Source organism: Misgurnus anguillicaudatus, chromosome 18 (assembly GCF_027580225.2).
Source record: "Misgurnus anguillicaudatus chromosome 18, ASM2758022v2, whole genome shotgun sequence".
Classification (NCBI taxonomy): domain Eukaryota; kingdom Metazoa; phylum Chordata; class Actinopteri; order Cypriniformes; family Cobitidae; genus Misgurnus; species Misgurnus anguillicaudatus.
Window position 1 is genome coordinate 36177347 of NC_073354.2, and position 20142 is coordinate 36197488.

General features: G+C 37.2%; 1 protein-coding gene and 1 long non-coding RNA gene across 2 annotated transcripts; both read left to right on the forward strand.

The window, feature by feature from the left end:
- Positions 1-2707: 2707 nt before the first annotated feature.
- LOC141350623 (dihydroxyacetone phosphate acyltransferase-like) lies at positions 2708-9545 on the forward strand. The gene is made up of 7 exons (XM_073856395.1): positions 2708-2788; positions 2890-2969; positions 3041-3181; positions 3336-3432; positions 3570-3663; positions 8751-8812; positions 8950-9545. The coding sequence occupies exons 1-7, from the start codon at positions 2749-2751 to the stop codon at positions 8991-8993; spliced, it is 558 nt and encodes a 185-aa protein (XP_073712496.1). The 5' UTR covers positions 2708-2748; the 3' UTR covers positions 8994-9545.
- Positions 5245-8247, forward strand: LOC141350624 (uncharacterized). Its single transcript, XR_012358751.1, has 3 exons — positions 5245-5698; positions 6648-6783; positions 6926-8247. It is a non-coding gene; the product is annotated as an uncharacterized lncRNA (long non-coding RNA).
- Positions 9546-20142: the final 10597 nt, after the last annotated feature.

Genomic DNA, 20142 nt, shown 5'->3' on the forward strand with positions numbered 1-20142 from the left:
ATAATCGCTTTGTTACTTTCATCCTGCGTTAAGCTACTTTCAACCTGCTTTCCTCTACTAGTAGATTTGCATTTTATGAATAACCATTTTACTTTTCTACTGAAGTAACATTGTCTCCTACATCTTGGCCTGAGGGATGAATAAATGAACAATTTAAATTTTGGCATGAATTTTTGTTAAATGATCTTCAGTGTCATCACTTCACCATTTCGAAGTCAATCGCTACTTCCGTTTCATGTCGACTTAAACTTATTGAAATGCCCTGCCACATACACTTTCATTGCAAGTGCATTTGTCTTTGCAAGGGTCTCTAACTAACTAGTTTAGTTTTGTCGGTGTTGTGAAGGTTCTTTAATTCTGGGACTTGAGACAAGCATGTGAAAGCGTTTGACTAAATGCATGCCTAAATACAACAAAACCCCATTCAGGGCTGTTACGATAGCAACAACATAGACATAAATATGGGACAAACATGGAATTTTAATTCTTACATTAAAATTGGAATTCTTATATTAGTCAATTTCTGTATTAATTAGCCCTGTAAAACTAGTACGTGTGTGTTTAAGCCGTTATAAATTTCCAAAAAAACGAAAGTAAATATTTTTACACAAATGTAATAGGTCACAAGTTTTCAAATTGATCCAGGAAGCACCCATCTAGCTAGCAAATATCTTCCTTATGCTGCGTACACACCAAACTCAAAGCATCGCATTCCCATGTTTACGTTACTCACGGGATTTAATTCATGTCATGCAAATATTTCGTTGTGTTGAATATTTTCAACTTGCGCGAATACATGTTTGAGTTAAATAGTGCATTTTTGCAATCGTGCCGCCCAGCTCGTGCCATTAGCATTGGCTCGCGCGACTTCGCATTTATTAGCGTCTTTACTTTGGGGCGTACACACCAAGCGCGAATTCAACCATTTGTGTAGATTACATACAAAGTTAATACAAATACGCGGATAGATGCAAACTTGCGCGGGGTGATGCGAATGACGCAAATCGGGGAGCGTAATTGCCGTGAAAACCTGTGCTATTTGCCTCAAATGCGTCTTCGTGCAAGTTGAAAATTTTCAGCTCAAGCAAAAAATTAGCATGACACGAAGTTAAATCCTGCAAGTAATCTAGAGCGAGAAACGCAATGCTTCATGTTTGGTGTGTACGCAGCATTAGACAGCTTTTGCATGGTAGGGTCAATTCACATTTTCTTAGTGAATGTAAAAATCTAGTCTTATAATACTTTATATCTGTGTTATATCTGTCTGTCTGTTTTTAAAGAGCATGTTTCAGATTCTGAGGCGATGTCATCAAGCCTGACCCTGCACTACTCAGTAGCTTACTGTAAGAGTGGGCGTGTCTCTTTAGTGGAGGAGGCGGGTCCAAAACCTGTCAGTCAAGAGGATGGTGTGCTTAGACGTGCTGCTGCTGTGCTCATGTGCGCCTCCCAAGGGCGTAGGTTTGATTCTGGCATTGGTGGGGACATAAATAAAATGGTCGCATTGCAAAAACTTTTATCACCGTTTATCACCGTTTACTTGAAATAAACAACAGACAACTCAGTATGCACTTTACTCAGTGACATCTGACTTGCCACCCCCGGTGCCATCCCAAATTTAATGCACTATAATAAACAATTCGTTATGTCCTAGAGCCTAATACACAGTAACTGTTAAAGTCTTTGTCAAAAAAAAGAAAATCACAACATATATGAATTCATATTTACTGTATAACAATGAAGAATATGCAATTAATATTTAATTCTTAATTTAATTTTGCCAAAAAAATCCCAGTGTTGAAGTAGGTATGTATATCATGCTGTTTCCTGAACAACGTTTATTAACGTTTCTGTAGTTCACATTAAATCTTCTTTTCATTAACAGACAGTTAATCAGTGTGAAAAAAATAGTTTTAAGTTTAAATGTAACCTTACATTATGTCTACATCTGTGCAAGTAATGACCACAGTGCAGTAATGTAAAGTATTCAGCAATCATGACATGAATTCATGTTTTTACCATGTTGAGGTTATTTTCTTTCATGGATTAAGGACCCCCTAAATAACCTTGCCACCCCATTAATATAAGGTTGACAAAAGTTTGCAACTCCTCAGGTTAACATGGGATTGTCGTGTATTGGTGAAAACACTGTCCTTGTGCATGAAACAGTTACAGTGGGTATAATAATACTTTCTTCCTCACTTACCTGTAGCCCGAATAATCACGCGCGTCTTGTTGAGTGGACTTTGGCGCGTTGTACAAAGTGAAACCATCCTATCACACGTAGCGAGTAAAGACATAAAGTGATGTGAGTTAGAGCGGCGGGACTCAAGAAATGCTAATCCAATCATATTAGCAATATGAGTAGAGAGGCGGGACTAAAGAAATGGAAAGCCAATCATATTAGCGATGTGAGTTACGGAGGCGGGCATTGCAGAGAACGAAAGCTGTTAACCGTTTGTGTACCACATAGCGCGTCATTTTTACAGAACGGGATTCCGAAAGATTTCTAATCTCATTTAAATGATTCCTGAAAAAATATAATAAGTAAAAAATAGAAAACACAAGAATAATACGGACATCAGTGGTTATATATAAATACAGATTAATTGTTTGGTCAAAATTATTGCTAGGGACAATTCAGTCTTTCCTGAATATTGCTAGGGACATGTCCCTAGCGTCCCACCCAAAATCTACGCCCATGGCGCCTCCTACAGGAATCAAGCTGTACACGTATTCACAAGACCTGCTATGGTGGCCATTGCTATGACAACGGCTGGAAATAGGACAGGTTTACCAAATGTTTTGTTTTTAATGATAACCTGTGTTTAACTTATACCTTAATGAGATTAGCTATTTATACAAAAATGTATTCTGCACTTTCTATTACAGAGAATATCTTTCATCATTTTATCTTTCTGTTGGAGCTCTTTTCCCATGAGTTTGTCTTTGTTCCTGGTCAAACCATTCAGGTGAGCCAGACTGTTGAAAGAAAGCTGCTTAAAAACCCAAGCATCCATCTAAACATCCGTTTCTCTTTTAGGATTTCGAGGAGGGCTGTTCTTTGTTACAGCAAGCTGGTGTCATTGGCCGCTCTGATAAAGAGGTGTTCGTGACAGATGACGGCCGGGAAACTATCATCTTCCTCAGAGCAATGCTGCAGCCATTCATAGAAAGTTACCAGGTGATGTTATTCTTAGATTGACAGCATCTGCACATAAAATGCATTTGCAAATAAATTAAACTAGACCTTATCTCAGATCTACAACTCATACATAAGCTAAAACTAATACTTGGAAATGTGATCCATTCATGTGTGTGTAAATATGTGTGATCAGGTGGTGTTCAGGTACCTGTGTGATGAAAGCTTACAGACGTTCAGGGAGAAAAACTTACCTAGTGTGCGCAGTTTTATTACAAAGCTCCTGATATCAGGTGAGGGTCATCAGAGAATCCATGACTTAAAACTCGTCTGTCCATATCTGTGAAATAACCTTAATGATTATCTAAGAGATTATTGCTTGTCCATAAATATAAGAACTGTTCAGTCTTTTCTGCAATCTTTCTCTCAGGTGAAGTTCAGTCTCATGAATGTTTATCATCTGATGTGCAGAAGAACGTTCTCTCAGCTTTGCTTAGGATGGCTGCGGTGACCAAAACCAAAGTGTAAGCAGCTCTCACATGTAGGGGGTTAATAAAGGCCTTCTAAAGGAAATCGATTTTGTAAGAAAAATAACAATATTGAAAACGTATAAAGTAACTAGCTCTTCAGGTAACGACCAAAGCACATTCACGCTGAAAAAATCCCCATTTTAGGTTTCTATCTCCTGACTGCTATTCCTGTGGCATTATTTATAAAAGTGCAACGTAGGAATATATCGTAAATTTCATCTAAGACCATTTCTGAAATGATCATTCGTGTGATTCAGAGAGAAGGAGCGTGCGCACGTTTTTTTGTGCATGCCTCTTTTCCAGATGTGCGGTTTATAAATCAGAAATGATCTTGAAATTGTTCCATATAGATTCATTTGGATTCACAGATGTTTAACATTAAAATCAATGCATGGGAATCATTTATATTAATTTTTGAAATACCCATCACTCTTAAATCTCACATGTCCCCTATTGTTTTTTTTTTTTTAAAGATGACGAACTAGAAAATCGTTTCCTGAACCTATGGACATTTTTTTTTTCATCGGAATAATAATAATAATAATAATACATTTTATTTATAGGCGCCTTTCATGGCACTCAAGAACACCTTACAACAAATAAATATAGAAAACACAAGTCATAAAATACAAAACAGTCAATCACATTAGTCAAGACATGCAGAATAAAACATTAATAATAGGCCTGCTTAAAAAGATAAGTTTTTAATCGTGATTTTAAAATGGGCAAAGTGTCACTAATTTGAAAATAGCCATACATTTTAAAATATCAAAATAGGCCAACATATTTTGTTTAAAATATATCCTTAAACCTTGTTAAATTATTTTAGAGTAGTAGGCCTTCTCTAATAGGCCATCCACAGTTCATTCTTGTTCATTTTCTTTGTGCAAATTGTTGCATGCACACGGTTTTTACGTTTCAATTCTGCATAAACAAACAGCGCATTTTACATGCATTGCTCCATTAGTTCATTAAGATCATTCTGAACAGACTTCTGTAGTTCAAACAATTCTGAATTGTAGTTGAGAACATCGCAATATTAAAACGTTGTCAGGTTTAATTTGGGCGTGTTTAATGTGTCTGGACTCGGACACAATGTACACGGGCTTCGGTAGGTTCGGGCTTGGTTTTTTGGGCCAGATCTAAACTCTAATACAGATGACGACGTGGAAACGGCATGTTGGTGCTCTAAAATATTAGAATATGCCTACCTGCAATACTGCAATATTGCCACAAGGAAACGTGCGTACGTCAAGTCGGAACCTGACGTGGAGGTAAGTACTTTTCCACGTCAAAGACGTGTTTTATAAATCTGTGCGTTGGAGTGGATTTGAGCGTACACACTGTCTAAGATCAAATCTGTACATACGCACGCTTTATAAATGAGGCCCCTGAAGCTAATTGTTTAAGTCAGGATATTTTCCAATATATCTACGATTGTGTTCGTCTGAAAATGTTAATCATATACATCGAGGATGACTTGAGGGTGAGCAAATCATGGGGTAATTTTTATTTTAGGTGAACTTTCTCTTTAAGTCTGTTTTGATACTGTGCTACTTTTAGGTTTGTTGAGAAAGTACACTGTTAGACATTTCTGTAATTTTTACAGTTATTTACTGTATATCACCCAGTATAATACTGTAAACTATTTATACAGTACATAACTGTAATTCGCGTTGCATTTTGGGAAATTTCTGTGACATCATACATCATATACAGTAATTTACTGTATTTTTGAAAATTGCTGTATGCTACTGTATATTTTCTAACAGTCTTTTGGCGGCGTTTTCCTTATTCACACAAATCCTTATTTTATTTTTCTCAAAATCATCATTTTTGACAATTGTATACACACAGGCGTTGACTTATTTTAGCTAAGGAACCATGTAGCAGCACAGGTGTTCAGAGGACCGATTTCAGGTGTGCACATAAACTGAAGAGTTTTCAAACAAGACTTTCTCTGGGACAGCACAGCGGCGCTTTTCAGTTGAAGATACACGAGAGGAGAGAATGAAAAAAGACCAGCAAGGTAAAATAATCTATATAAGTTATTTATTATCAGACCCGCGGTTGTTGTTTACCCGAACGGGACATTTTAAAACCATGAACCGGACGCGCTGCTTAACCTATAAAGGTAATATTAGTTCACCAAAGTCAGTATAAACCTAATTAATAAATCATCCTAAGTTATGTGTATGCAAGCCTACGAGCACGCGCGGTGCGTTAAATTACACGCTAGTGTTTTCCTTTTATAAAACTATTATGAAGAAATGCTTAACGTAGCCTAATGTATACGTCAATGATATGAAAAGATCAGATTTAGTATATAACGTTACCTGAGAGAATAATTTATTAATAAAAAGCATATTTAACAAAGTACCCTAAATTACATGAAGCTGGGAGGAAAACTCTTAATGTGTAAGTTACGTTGTGTTTATATTCTCATCCGCTTGGCTTTACCTGTTACATAAATTATGCGTTATTATTAATAAAGTCTATAACTAAATTTTATCTTTCAAATTCGTTAAACTACGTTAAGCATTTTAGAAAGTCCCATGTGAACATAATAAGAGTTTGTTTAACAGTTTTACAAACGACTTCAACGTATGAGCGCATGTTATGTGTGTGTTGTGGCCAATCGGAAAAACATTATATTTTAAATGTGAATATGTTTAAACATAAAGGCTGAAACCTAATTTGCATAAAATCAAGTTTTAAAATGTGTTTTTGTTTTGTATTAAATTGCTTTTGAGGCCAATGTAGCTGTACAGTAAATATTCATCCTCGATCAGAAAACCATGTCCCACTGTCATAACAGACATGTGGCGATGGTGCAGTGATTCGAGTACAGTACATCTACTCTGGTTATCAATTCAAAACAGTATTTACTGAAAAATATGAGTGTATAGCATCATGTATTAAATGTATTAAATATGTCCTCTTTTCCCTGCATTTATTCTGCTGTCTAATTTCTTAAGGAGGATAAATTAAGGAGGATGTAACAAAATACACTGCAAGAACTGGAATGAGAGACAAGTAAGGATGAAGAGGACAACAGAATATCCATCCTTTCTTCACCACCTCACAGAGTTTGAGTGAAACAACTTGTATTAGGTGAGACACTTCTTAATAAGATACAGTATGTGCTGCATATATGGGTTAGTTAGGTCTCCCTAATTAACTAACAGCTGTAACAAACAGGACTGTAAAAAACTGTGGTTCAAAATAATTATGACCATATTTCTTTTGCTTACAGGACTCACAGGATTATTTTTATAACAAGACTGATTATCTTATACCAGAAGTTTGGTATTTTTTGAAGCTACTGTATTATTTCTTATGACAATTCATTTTGATGTGCATTCAGAACTGTAAGTTGGTAAGTACATTTACTGTATTTACTGTAAGTAAAGGCTAAAGAGTATATCTCCTCTAGTTCTAATTTCTAATTCTAAGTTCTAACAACGTTCCCAAAGGTCCCAATAATGTTAAGCCAACATAAAAGTGTCCAGTTTTTAAATTGTTTAGGAATGTTTCTTGATTGTGCGAATGTTAGAGGAATGTTACATTTTATTTTCAGACAATGTCATGTTTAAATGTACTCACAATGTTTAAAACACATGTTTAGTATATTTTATGAATGTTTATATGCAATATTTTAACATAACATTAAGAAATAATGTTTTACAACAGTTTGTAAATAATAGAATGTAATGTTTTTTTATCATTACAAGCAAAAACATTCATAACGTTATTGGGAACTTTGGGAACTTTCAAGGAACGTTCTTAGAACCTTTCTCTGTGGTTGAGCATTGTGTTAGCATCATAAAACGCTATGGGTTCAAACAAGGGAATGCACATGCTGATAAAAAATTTATATTTTGCATTGCACTGTATGTTATTTGCCTTTTTCTGTAAATGTGAAGATAAATGTAAAGACAGACAGTCATTGTTTCATTTTAAACCAGTTCTATTTTAAGAGAACTTAACTAGACTAAATAGAAGGGTCACAAAAATTTTAATTTTGCTATTATGATGCTGATTTTGTGGTGTTATGGGTTTTCTGGTTACAGTGGTAGTGGATCATGATCACCTCTCTAGCTTCAAAAGTAGGATGCAAAATGTATAACACCAAATCATTATAGCATAACTCCATGTAACTTGACATAATTTAAAGTCGTCTAAAGGCAGACATGATTGCGTGTGAAGTCCTATGCCAAAGACTCCAAATACTGCATCTACACATTCTTCCTGATGTGTATATTTTGTTGGTATATCCTGGTTGTTGCAGACCTGACAGTAAACTTGACTGTGAGTATCCTATCCATCAGGTATAGCTGTTTACTTGCATTACTCATTTAGAGAAATGACGGGTCAAAATTGATTATATGGATTATATTTTCATCACCCCTTTTTGTATGTCTTTGGGACACTTGAAATATATAGCACATATAATGTGGAGCCATTTTATAATGCGGTCACAGACTACTCCCATTGTAACTGGAAAACCTAAGAAAATCATTGTTTAAATTATAAAATTATAATTTTTGGATTAACTAAACCTGTAATCAGTGTTATACGTACCATGTTTATAATTTGTGTTATTTTAAATGTATTACTGCTAATGATTTGAAATGTGTATGTTTTAAATGTAATTTCACACAACTTAAAGTATTTGTATTGTTTTAAATAAAGGTTTCAATATTTAAAATTGTCTCTTTGAATTAAATGTTAGCAGTATCTGTAGGTTAAAATGTAAAAAAAATATTTTATCTAAAAATTATAGCTAATTTAAATATAATAAAAATGAATGTATAAAAAAGAATAGCAGTATAGTATACAGTAGTATACTGTAAACCTGGGTTTTTTACAGTAGCACACTGTATTACATATTTACAGTAGCATTTAAATACTGTAAAATGGAAATACAGTTTAGAACTGTAAATCTTATTTACAGTAGCCTACTGGCAACAGTGTTGCCAGTAGGTTACTGTAAAAATCCTTAAAAATGTCTAACAGTGTATAAAGGCACTGTGCTGAATGTGTTTAATGTAAGTAATGCACCTTTCTGTCTCTCTCAGTGAAGACCAGAATGAGTTCACAGTGAATACAGCGGCAGTGAGGAGAATATGGACCTTACTAAGTAAATATATTGTTTTATTACTGAGAAAATTACTTTAAGCAGTGTGTTAGAAATATTGTCTGGTGTTGGTAACAGAATTAAATATAATCTCCTATCTTAATATAATCTAAATGTTTTATACATTGTCCTCATGACAGATGATGTATTGAGCCCTCAGATCCGTTTAGATGCCAGACTGTGATGAAAAGAATGGGATGACAGGCACTCGTTCCTCTACAGCCCTGTTTACACCCAGTATTAGGATTCATCTATTGTCCATTCGCCTCTGAACGTGGTTTAAGTGATCATACTACAACACCTGTACTGTTTTTGGTGCCATCCACTTCTGATTGAGTCACCCTAAAATTCGTTTTTATAACAAATGTGTCTATATTATATTAGCAGCCCTCATGTGTTACTGAGGGTTTGTGTTTCCTAGAGTCACACAAAGAAACTACAGGAGCTGTTGTATGACATCATTTATTAAATTATCATTACAACTGATATGATTGTATACTGGACATGTAAAGATTACAAATATTATACAATATTGACATCTTAGATTCACAGCAAAAATCAAACACCATGTCAAAATCAATCTCTTCAATCTTCCCAATTCAAAAATGAATATTTAACATGCAGTTAGCATGTTTTTGCAATGTTGATATGCAAATGACAGTAGTAAATATAGGATACATACTGTCACATAAAAATGATTGATGGTGCCCTTTGACCTTAGGGGAGGGGCTAACCTTTGACCTTAGGGGAGGGGCTAACCTTTTGACCTGCGAGGGACGGGGTGACCTTTGACCGGACCTCCCACGTCGTGAACCTTTGACCTCCGGGGAGGGGGTAACCTTTGACCGGACCGCCCACGTCGCGTTGAACTTTTGAACCGACCGCCCATGTCGCGTTGAACTTTTAACCGGACCGCCCACGTCGCGTTGAACTTTTAACCGGTAAGCCCACGTCACGTTGACATGTTTACGTCCGGGGTTATCTCCGGAGCGCGTTAAATCATGTCCTCCTACGATAAAACAATAAAAACAGTGTTTACACAAGTGGTCTTCATTAAAACACATTCCATGCTCCCATCATAATTTATATAAGGTGGGGCCCCAATATGTCTAATAAAAGCCGGGAAAATCACAGTTACGACAATCACAAACATGGATAGGCCATGCAGCTCGCACGGTACTCCAGTGAGTGAATGGTGAAATAGCATGGAGCATCTAGCTATGGCGACGAAAAAATTAAACTTTTAACATGCATTGAAATTTTAACATGCACCATTTTAGAATGCGTGACATCGTTATAATCTGCCATGCTGGCATTGAAATATTGCGAAATCCTCTCATTGATTAGTTTCATTAAACACAATTTTTTATGTGAAATGATCAAAGAAATTAAGTGTTCTTTCTTTTCTTTTAAACGTCATCATGGCTTAAAAGGCTATATTCATGGTGAGAATAAGCTGTAATTATATAAAGTAAGATTAGAAAAGATGTTTAAAATGAACTTTCTCTAATAATCTTAGCACTATGTATGGATACGACTGAAAAAACATGTTCAAAAGTATCAACATAATAAAAAAGGTTTCTCACAGCGGCAGATGAAATACAATCTAAAAGAATAAAGAACAATGAATTCTGTCAAGATGAACATTTTGTAGGATTTTCTCTAGAGAGTAAAAATTGATGTGTAATTTTTAAATGTCCTATTCTGCATTTTGTATAGATGACCTGATTTTCAAAACAGAAGTTATGTTTTTTTCAAATAAACTGTTCAATACAAAGATATGGTCTTCTGCCACTTACACAGATCGTAGTCCTTAAAGTTGCATTCCTGAGAGCTGCTTCCACTCCGAAGCGTAAATCGTTTTGGCAGTGCCCGTGTGAGGACCGAGATATTTTGTTTTTTAACTCGTAAAGCATGTCCAGTCCTCCTGCGATAGCAGGACAGTGTTTATACAAGGGGCCTACATTAATGCAGCTTGCGTTGCTTTCATCATACTAATAAGTACAGCATATGTAAAGACAAAAAGACACATATTACAAAACATTGCCTGCCTAAAAACTGAGATGTTTAACATTAGGTTATTATTATATTAGGTTTAGTATAGTTTTCAGACGTTCAGAAAGAACTCATCAACTTAAAGAATAAAGCACTTATCAATTACATTTATTTTAATCTCAAAAACTCAAGTTTTCGTCTAGTATTTATTATTGCACCTGAAATACAAGTACCTAAAACATTTTAAAACATGCTCACACTCCTTAGCCAAAACACTAAAACTTTTGGTGCTTTTGTATTTGATATAATATTTAACAATATTTGACAAATTACTCCATACAAGACAATCAAACCATACACACTCAATGAACACAACACACAAAGTCTAACTTCATCACACGCTTTGATGCACTCATTTCTCTGTCTCTGTTGTTCTCAGTTATCAGTTGTCGGCTATGTAAACGGTGTTTTATTTTTATTTTTATAAAGTGCATTAAACTCGCACCACTCCTCACCCAGAACAACATGCACTTCCTCCGCGGTGACAAAGCGAGGTGCATGATTTCTTCAATTTATAAAAACACAAGTAAACTTTTTATTGTGGAATAGTCAAATAAAATAGTAAGACTAAAGACATAGGCTAACTGATGATCCTTACATATGAAATACCCGCACAAAATCATCTAGGTATATTTTTAAAGCGACGTTGGTTTTATTACACCATAATATAAGAATAATAAATCAGTATATACTATAAATATTCACTTTGCTATCATTTCCAACTAATGTTGATTTATTGTGTTGTACTCAAAACATCTGAACTTCAGTCAGCTTTTTGGGGGGCTGAGCATTAATTTGCTTTTTGGGGATTCCAACATCTAGTTGATTTTTGGCCCTTGCCTGTACGTGTTGCTTGGCTCGCTGTGGACCCGGCATGCTTGCCGTTGTGTTTGCCTTTAAATGACAGAGAATGTAGTGGCACTTACCCCATAAAACAAAAAATGTCATCACAGAAAACAGTAACAAACCATCTGGTTAATCGAGTGTTGTAGAACAACGGGTGAAATCTATGTGTTAGTTCAGATTAAAAATACCTCGCTTTATTATATACAGCTCCACAAGGCAAAACAAAGATCTCACGTAGTCCATCATGTTACACCGGCAGTTGATTATTGCGACCACCGTGTCCTTTAGTGCACTAGGGGAATTATGGGAAATGTAGTCATTTTCACAAGGCGAATCGAACGCTGTATATGTTAAAGGTGCATTGTGTTACTTTTAAAAAGACAAAAATGCTAAATAATATACATAACTATATTATCAGTGGTGTATAAGGACCTTACATAATGAACTGAATTGTTTCTATTACCTAAGAACGAGCCATTTTCATCTCCATACACCGCTGGTCCCCTTATACGGAAGTCACCGTCATATCTCTACAGTAGCCCTAAACGTACAAACTCTTCTAAAGAGCACGTTTCTTCCCTACGTTGTCTCAGACGATGACATGTTTGTCGTGCGACAGCTGCCATATGGGTTTTAAAATTGAAGGGTGAGTTGTCTGTGGCAATTCACAATCTCACCACTAGATACCGCTAAATTCTGCACACACCACCTTTGACTGGCTGCTGTTTCCAGGATGCATTGCGATCTGGGCCATCGCGCTGGGAGGGAGAGTGCGTAGTGGGACATATTGTTTGCCATTTTGTTTGTTGTTGCTGACACGGTTTGGTGTAGAGTGGAAGATCATATTCATTCACAAAAAAAAAAAAAAACAACAACGGCCCAAAGATAACTATTAGGGCCGAAACCAAAAACCCTCATATTAGCTGTGTACATTATGAAACTGATTTTATTTCACCTGTTTTACAAGTCAAGAAAAATTCAAGCGCCAAGCAAGAACTCCTCCCTCCACGGGCGCGCAGAGCAGAGAGAATGACAGAGAAAACACCGGGAAAGACCTTTCCCACTGACACTTTAATATTCTATAGCTTCATAACTCGCACCGATGACTATGTGATGAGGGGCGTGTGAATTGCTGTGTTTAGAGGGGACGGGTCAGGATTTTTAGGTTACAAATCAGAGCCTGAAACTCGGAGCTCTCACACCTCAGATACGACGCTCTGGCATGTTCATTTAGCGGCAAATTTGAAGGCTACTTTCAGGAATTCTCCATTAAATTGTTTAAAGCAAAGTTTTTAACACGGCATAGCTCAACTGTGCAGGATTCAAGGAGTTGCAGACGCTATTTTTGAGGACGGTGCAAGCACGATCGGAAGCTTAACAAAATCAGGGAGAGACTTGTGGACGTGCATCGTGTAAAGTTGTCTACTACGCTGCAGATTCTTGAAAGGAGAGAACAAATGTCACTTGAGCGTGATCACAAACGCAAGATGCCGTACGTGTGCGGACCTCCAGTTTTTAAAGAAATGCTTTCAGAACACTCAGGAGTGAGCTTGTTAATATTTTTTATGCAGTAATATCTGCAAATGCTGATGTGTGCTTGCCGCAAAATTACTGCGAAACTGATGCCGTGCGCGTAACCAACCTCAAGAAAAAAACAGATGTCGTGAAAAGTCTGGACAAATCTTTTGATAAGATGGTTCAAGTGTCTGTTAACACCGATGAACCGATCAATGTGTTCATCAAAAAAGCCCTAGATGCTATGTATGAATGTGATGGTGGGGAGGAGTTTGATGTTGCTGGCATCCTCCTCATGTCTGCATATGTAATAGATGTATGTGTTGCCGTAGCGACAAAGAAGGACCAGATCAATGTGCGTGAAATTGTTGAAATTGCTGCTGACTTTCTGATCGGCGGGAGTCTTGGCGCGTGCATGCACTTTCTATTGTATCTAGACAACATCATAACCTTTGGTGATGATTGAAAACAATGCGAGTTCCTGGGACACCTCGTACACCTGAAAAACATTCACTTTTTTCACGACCTACCTTTAAACATTTGAACATGGTCTTTTAATTTTTTCTTCACCTTCTCTCCATCTATAGCCTGCTTATTTGATAAGTTCTGGTTTCAGCTCTTAGAAAGTTCGTGATAAACGTTTGTGTGAAATGTTACCACTACATTCGGTCATTTGGACTTGTAAACATCTTGTTCATACAAAGTGTGACACTTATTATGTTATGTAAAAATAAAAGTGACTTGCATCAGTATGAAAAGCTAAATCCGTATGCATGACCTGATACAAATTTGGTGATTTTGTAACTTAGTGATTTTTACATAGACACGTCAGTTACTTTGCATAACCTGTATAACTCTATGAAACGTGTCCTTCAATAACTGAATCATGCCAACATTTTTACTCAAGAATTTCAATACTTATCAGGACCATTTTAAGCACATTACAATATACCAGCATTTATTTACCATTCGTAAAACATGCGTAGTTGCAACACTACCATTCAGTTAGACTTTACATTTCTAGACTGTGTTTTTTCTCAAAGGTTGCTTATAATTACAGACAACACACTACACCTAAGTGTATTTTAACAATGGCAAACAGGAACACCAACGTTTGCAAACAAGCGTAGTTAAGCACTTTGATTTTCGACATGATTCACAGAAAGCAACAGTGAATCATCAAAACGTTGCTAGTTTTTTAGTTTCCGAAAGTTTACATTTTTACTTGCAAACAAACCAGGAACATTATTCATCTCAACACTTTCACCAAACCTATGTCTCTGTTGTATTTATTTAGACAATCTTTTGTTTTCATAGTTTTGATCTGTTTCAAATTTCTTCTGTATATCTTCTAAAGATAAATATGGTCATTGTCCTTGGGTTTTCTCAGATTTCATAAACCTTTGAAACCTTCTTTGTCTTAATGCCATAAATGTATTTATTACTTATCCATTATTTGTTATACTGTATGTCATATTTTTGAGTTTACACCATTCATTTTTATAGAAAGTTTCAGAAACTCACATTTACATGGAATTATGATACATTTTACTTTTAATTGTCTCCAGGAGTGAGTGCTGGTTTAACAGGGGTAAACTGTAATCATGCCACAATCCTGAAGGTTTAAAAGCCAATCAAGAGCCATTCAACACCTCACACCATACTGATTTTGTTTAACTGAAAAATGATGTACAGACGAGTTCGAATTGTAAAAACAGTAGTAGGAAAACTAATAATGTTTAACAAGTACAATCGTCACTTATAGTTTTGTCATATGATGATGATATGATGTTTCATCTTTCAAGTGTTTGTTGAAGTATTTTGGCACAACTGTTTATTCCAATCTTTAATCAGCCATACATGACAAAAGTTTTTTGTCTTTGTCTGAAGCGACATTAAGCATCTAATACACATCATCGCACTGTAAATGTATAAAAAAAAATATATATATATACAAAACCATCCTCACCACAATATACTGAAGTGTTTTAATCACTTGGTACTGATTTTACACATTTTACATTTTCATAACAATTTATACTCTACTTTTCACCGTCTCCACTGTTTCACAATAACAGATTTAGTAAGTATATCTAAAATATACTACCCTATGTTGTGGAGTTGTTTTAGTGCCATTTTAGAGGTAAGCTGCACATTAACTTGAGTACTGTACTTACTGTGAGTGCCGTGTTTTGGTATCTGTACTTTATTATTTTCTAGAGAAAAAAAAAATCTTTTAACAACGGTTTTGTTTAATCGTTGTAGCATTTTTGTACGTAGTTCTCTCAATACATTATGCCTCTGAAGCAACCTACTGAATACACTGACTCGTTTGTAGTATCTTTGGAATAACGAGCTTGATGAATGATACATACACTATAGAAATTAAACAAAAACAAGGTCATTAATAAAGGCATCTCCACTTTTTATTTAAAACTATAAAAGTTACACGATAGAAAAAGTCTTACACTCATTTACATTTGAATGACAAATATCTTACTTTTCACGTCAATATCATTTTAACAGGTACTTGGGAGTCAAAAGTTGTTACTCTGTATGAGGTTTGAAAGTCAGCGGATGATTTTCGAACACTAATCGGTGATGTCAAAATAGGCAAAGGTGATTATTTGACACAGTGCCTACCCGTGGTCACACTTAATAAAGTCTACTGCAGTTTTCTGAAAAAGTTGGACATTTGTTTCTTTCTAGATGTTTGTTTGTTTATATCACAACCTTCAAAACCTAGCCTTTACCCCGTGTAAATATGTAAAGTTTTATTTTCTGCTAAAATCTTTAATTGGATATTGTTGGTCTTTCATAGCTACAGTTCCTATTATGTTCAGTGTAATGATTCTGTTTTTTTGCCTGCCAGGCGACTTGGATCGGGTTCGACATTCACAGTGTTTGCATTTGGCTTCGCAAAAGAATGCACGCTGTGACATAACGACCCAAAGAGAGCATGATGCACCTCTCCTTATCAGTTTACACTGGCCTGGTATAGCTGCCGGCATTAAATTCAAAACTCTACTGTTAGCCTAAGACAACCGCACCCAATACCTACACTATTCATACATACTCGAGTTGCTTGCCGGCTTCAAAACCTGACTAAAGACACATCTCTCAACTATACCCAGACCCTGGAATACTAAGCACTAATTTCTATTTCACCTCTTCTTTCCTCACGTATTCTTTCCCATCTATAAATAAAAATTGTTTACAATATGTTAAGTTAACTGAGAGTATAGTTTTCAGAACACTTTTGCTCTTTTGTTGATTTCATTGCTGCTGTTGCTCCTGCTAAATAATGAAATGTAAATGTAATGGTGGTCTAACATGTAAGTATAGACGGTTTCAGCAGTAACAACATAAACAAGCGGCTTCATGGTCTTTACGTAACTTCCGGTAAACTTTGCGAAGAATAAATAACAACAAAGTCCTTTTAAAGTAGTTTATATATATAACAAGCAAAATAAAACAACACATAGATTACATAGGAACCCAATACATTATTTTCGTCGAGGTATTTCTTTAATGGTTCAGTATCAGCAACTAGTCAGAATATTAAATAAACAGAAAACGGATGCAAAGTTCGGACCTGACGCTTATCGCGTCACCGCACGTTCGCCCGATGAAATGGTCTATAGGACTAACTTGAGTTCATTTAAATACTTGTTTAATAGTTACAAATACTTTTCAAATAAAAAACATGATATAAAAGAAAGGTTTTTATATTGTGTTAATTTGACAAGATAAAGATTAATAAGCCTATATCTATGTTTTGCGTGCCAATGTAAATATTGTGATTGTTGAACCTGATCCAAGTCGCTTGGCAGGTAAAATAATAAAATCATTACACTGAACATAATCGAAACTGTAGCTATGAAAGACCAACAATATCCAATTAAAGATTTTAGCAGAAAATAAAACTTTGCATATTTACACAGGGTAAAGGCTAGGTTTTGAAGGTTGTGATATAAACAAACAAACATTTAGAATGAAACAAATGTTTAATTTTTTCAGAAAACTGCAGTAGACTTTATTAAGTGTGACCACGGGTAGGCACTGTGTCAAATAATCACCTTTGCCTATTTTGACATCACCGATTAGTGTTCGAAAATCATCCGCTGACTTTCAAACCTCATACAGAGTAACAACTTTTGACTCCCAAGTACCTGTTAAAATGATATTGACGTGAAAAGTAAGATATTTGTCATTCAAATGTAAATGAGTGTAAGATTTTTTCTATCGTGTAACTTTTATAGTTTTAAATAAAAAGTGGAGATGCCTTTATTAATGACCTTGTTTTTGTTTAATTTCTATAGTGTATGTATCATTCATCAAGCTCGTTATTCCAAAGATACTACAAACGAGTCAGTGTATTCAGTAGGTTGCTTCAGAGGCATAATGTATTGAGAGAACTACGTACAAAAATGCTACAACGATTAAACAAAACCGTTGTTAAAAGATTTTTTTTTTCTCTAGAAAATAATAAAGTACAGATACCAAAACACGGCACTCACAGTAAGTACAGTACTCAAGTTAATGTGCAGCTTACCTCTAAAATGGCACTAAAACAACTCCACAACATAGGGTAGTATATTTTAGATATACTTACTAAATCTGTTATTGTGAAACAGTGGAGACGGTGAAAAGTAGAGTATAAATTGTTATGAAAATGTAAAATGTGTAAAATCAGTACCAAGTGATTAAAACACTTCAGTATATTGTGGTGAGGATGGTTTTGTATATATATATATTTTTTTTTATACATTTACAGTGCGATGATGTGTATTAGATGCTTAATGTCGCTTCAGACAAAGACAAAAAACTTTTGTCATGTATGGCTGATTAAAGATTGGAATAAACAGTTGTGCCAAAATACTTCAACAAACACTTGAAAGATGAAACATCATATCATCATCATATGACAAAACTATAAGTGACGATTGTACTTGTTAAACATTATTAGTTTTCCTACTACTGTTTTTACAATTTGAACTCGTCTGTACATCATTTTTCAGTTAAACAAAATCAGTATGGTGTGAGGTGTTGAATGGCTCTTGATTGGCTTTTAAACCTTCAGGATTGTGGCATGATTACAGTTCCCTTTCAGTCGGTCACTACGACGTCACGTCGTGACCGACGAATTGGGAACCGCTTCGCGGGTGACCTATCTGCTTCGAGAAACCTTTAAAACGCCAATGAACTTGGCATGCAGATAATTGCATCTGCCGGCGCCGCCCCGCCGCACAGCTATTTAATGAGCGGCAGGTGCAGTTATCAAATCAGCCTTTTTAGCTTCGAAAGCTGGCAGACTGACTGCTCACGAGAAGCTACTCTCTGCTCTTTGGAGAACTCTGCGTGTTCGATTTGGTTGGGCAAAGGCATTTCAGCGGAGGCTCGCGGGTGTTCCACCTCTCTTTTTAATTTTTTGACTTTTTTCTCACTCTTAGTTGAGTGTGTGCGTAGCCGTTCCCCTGTGTGCTTCATCAACATCAGCACATTAAAAGAGTATTTCCTCTAAAAGAGTATTGCGGTGTTCTGCGTCTTTTTAAAGACAGCATTTCACTTGCACTGAGACGGGAGCGTCTTTTTAAAGATGTCTTTCCGTCCGTGTTTCTGGATGCGGCAAATGTATGGGTCCCCGGGTGGCCACGATCATTTTCTCTCGTGCGCAAGAGTGCATGCTGAGGCTGCGATCGTGGAGGGTTCATACTCCTAAGAGAGCATGAACCTCTTGGATGGCGGAGACGGGTTTCGTACCTCCGGGAACGTCACCCCCGTTTTTCCGTTGCGGAGCCCCGTTAAAGGTGCGGTGGCAAAACTCCGGAAATCTTATCTCCGTATAAACGGTGCTGAATCGGTTAGCTGGTTCGTCCAGTGACTCTCAGCACCCCCATCCACAGCCAGAGGTGCCGTAAGAGATGGGTGGCGCGTGTTCTACGCGCTCTCGTCCTCTTTCAGTCCTCACGAGGATTCTATGTCTGTCACAGCATCGGAGAGGGGGTCGTCTATTCGGTCGCCGACTCGGACCCACTCCCGCCTTCGGGTTGGGTAGGGGCTTCCGTGCTCGACCCCGAGTGGCGGCCATGTACGCTCGGGAGCGCGGAGACGGTTTGCGTGGAGCGGAGAGCTCCTCCCCCACCGCACCGTCCCGCCTAGATGATTGGCACTTCAGGACTGCAAGAACAGCCCCGACCTTCTGTGCCTTTCTTCCCGGGGTGCATGTTGGTTGACACGGTCGTGGAAAACTCGTTTTCCTCCCGGAACCGATCGTTCAGCCATCACCTCTCACCTCTCCTGACGGCGGGGCCGCTAAGGTTGCTGCTCCAAGAGACCAGCCTCCCCCCCCTCGCAGACCCACGGGCTTGTGAGAGGCGGCCTCTGCCGTGCGCGCCATGGCGTGATGCAGGTCCGCCAGGCTAAGGCACTGAAGGATCTGCACAGGTGAGGTCACGGTCCGGCAACTAAAAAATCCTGTGTGGCTCTGATCTGGCGCTACGTGCGACTGGGTTCACCCCACAGGCCGCCGGACGTGCTATGCCCACCCCCGGTGGTCCAGGAACGCCATCTCTGGTTGTGTCTTGCGGGCATTAAGTAGGTCGTTAATAATCGTCCTAAATGTTCAATTTTAGACCAGCCATTTCGGCGACGCGGCTGAGAGTGTCCAACAATGATCGGCCGCTTTAGAGCAGACTGAGGCATCATGCCACGTCGGAGCCTAGCTGCCCCCTCCGTTACGTCAGTATATTGGTCTGCTTTTCGCCCAGGGCGTCCTGCTACGGCTTTTTTTGTTCCTTCATCCCGGCAGCTCTGAGGAACCTGTCGTAAGCAGTACACCCGCCCACTCAGCCCGCTACAGAGGTGGAAAATGAAACTTAGCGGCTCTGAGTCGGGCGATCTGAAGATGGAGAGGA

What these genes read in the sequence shown, in the direction of transcription:
- LOC141350623 (XM_073856395.1), top strand. Translation starts at nt 2,749, where the DNA reads ATGGTGGCCATTGCTATGACAACGGCTGGAAATAGGACAG. An exon ending in AACGGCTGGAAATAGGACAG is followed by an intron (nt 2,789 to 2,889) that starts GTTTACCAAATG and finishes TTTCTATTACAG; the next exon opens with AGAATATCTTTCATCATTTT. An exon ending in GCGGTGACCAAAACCAAAGT is followed by an intron (nt 3,664 to 8,750) that starts GTAAGCAGCTCT and finishes TGTCTCTCTCAG; the next exon opens with TGAAGACCAGAATGAGTTCA.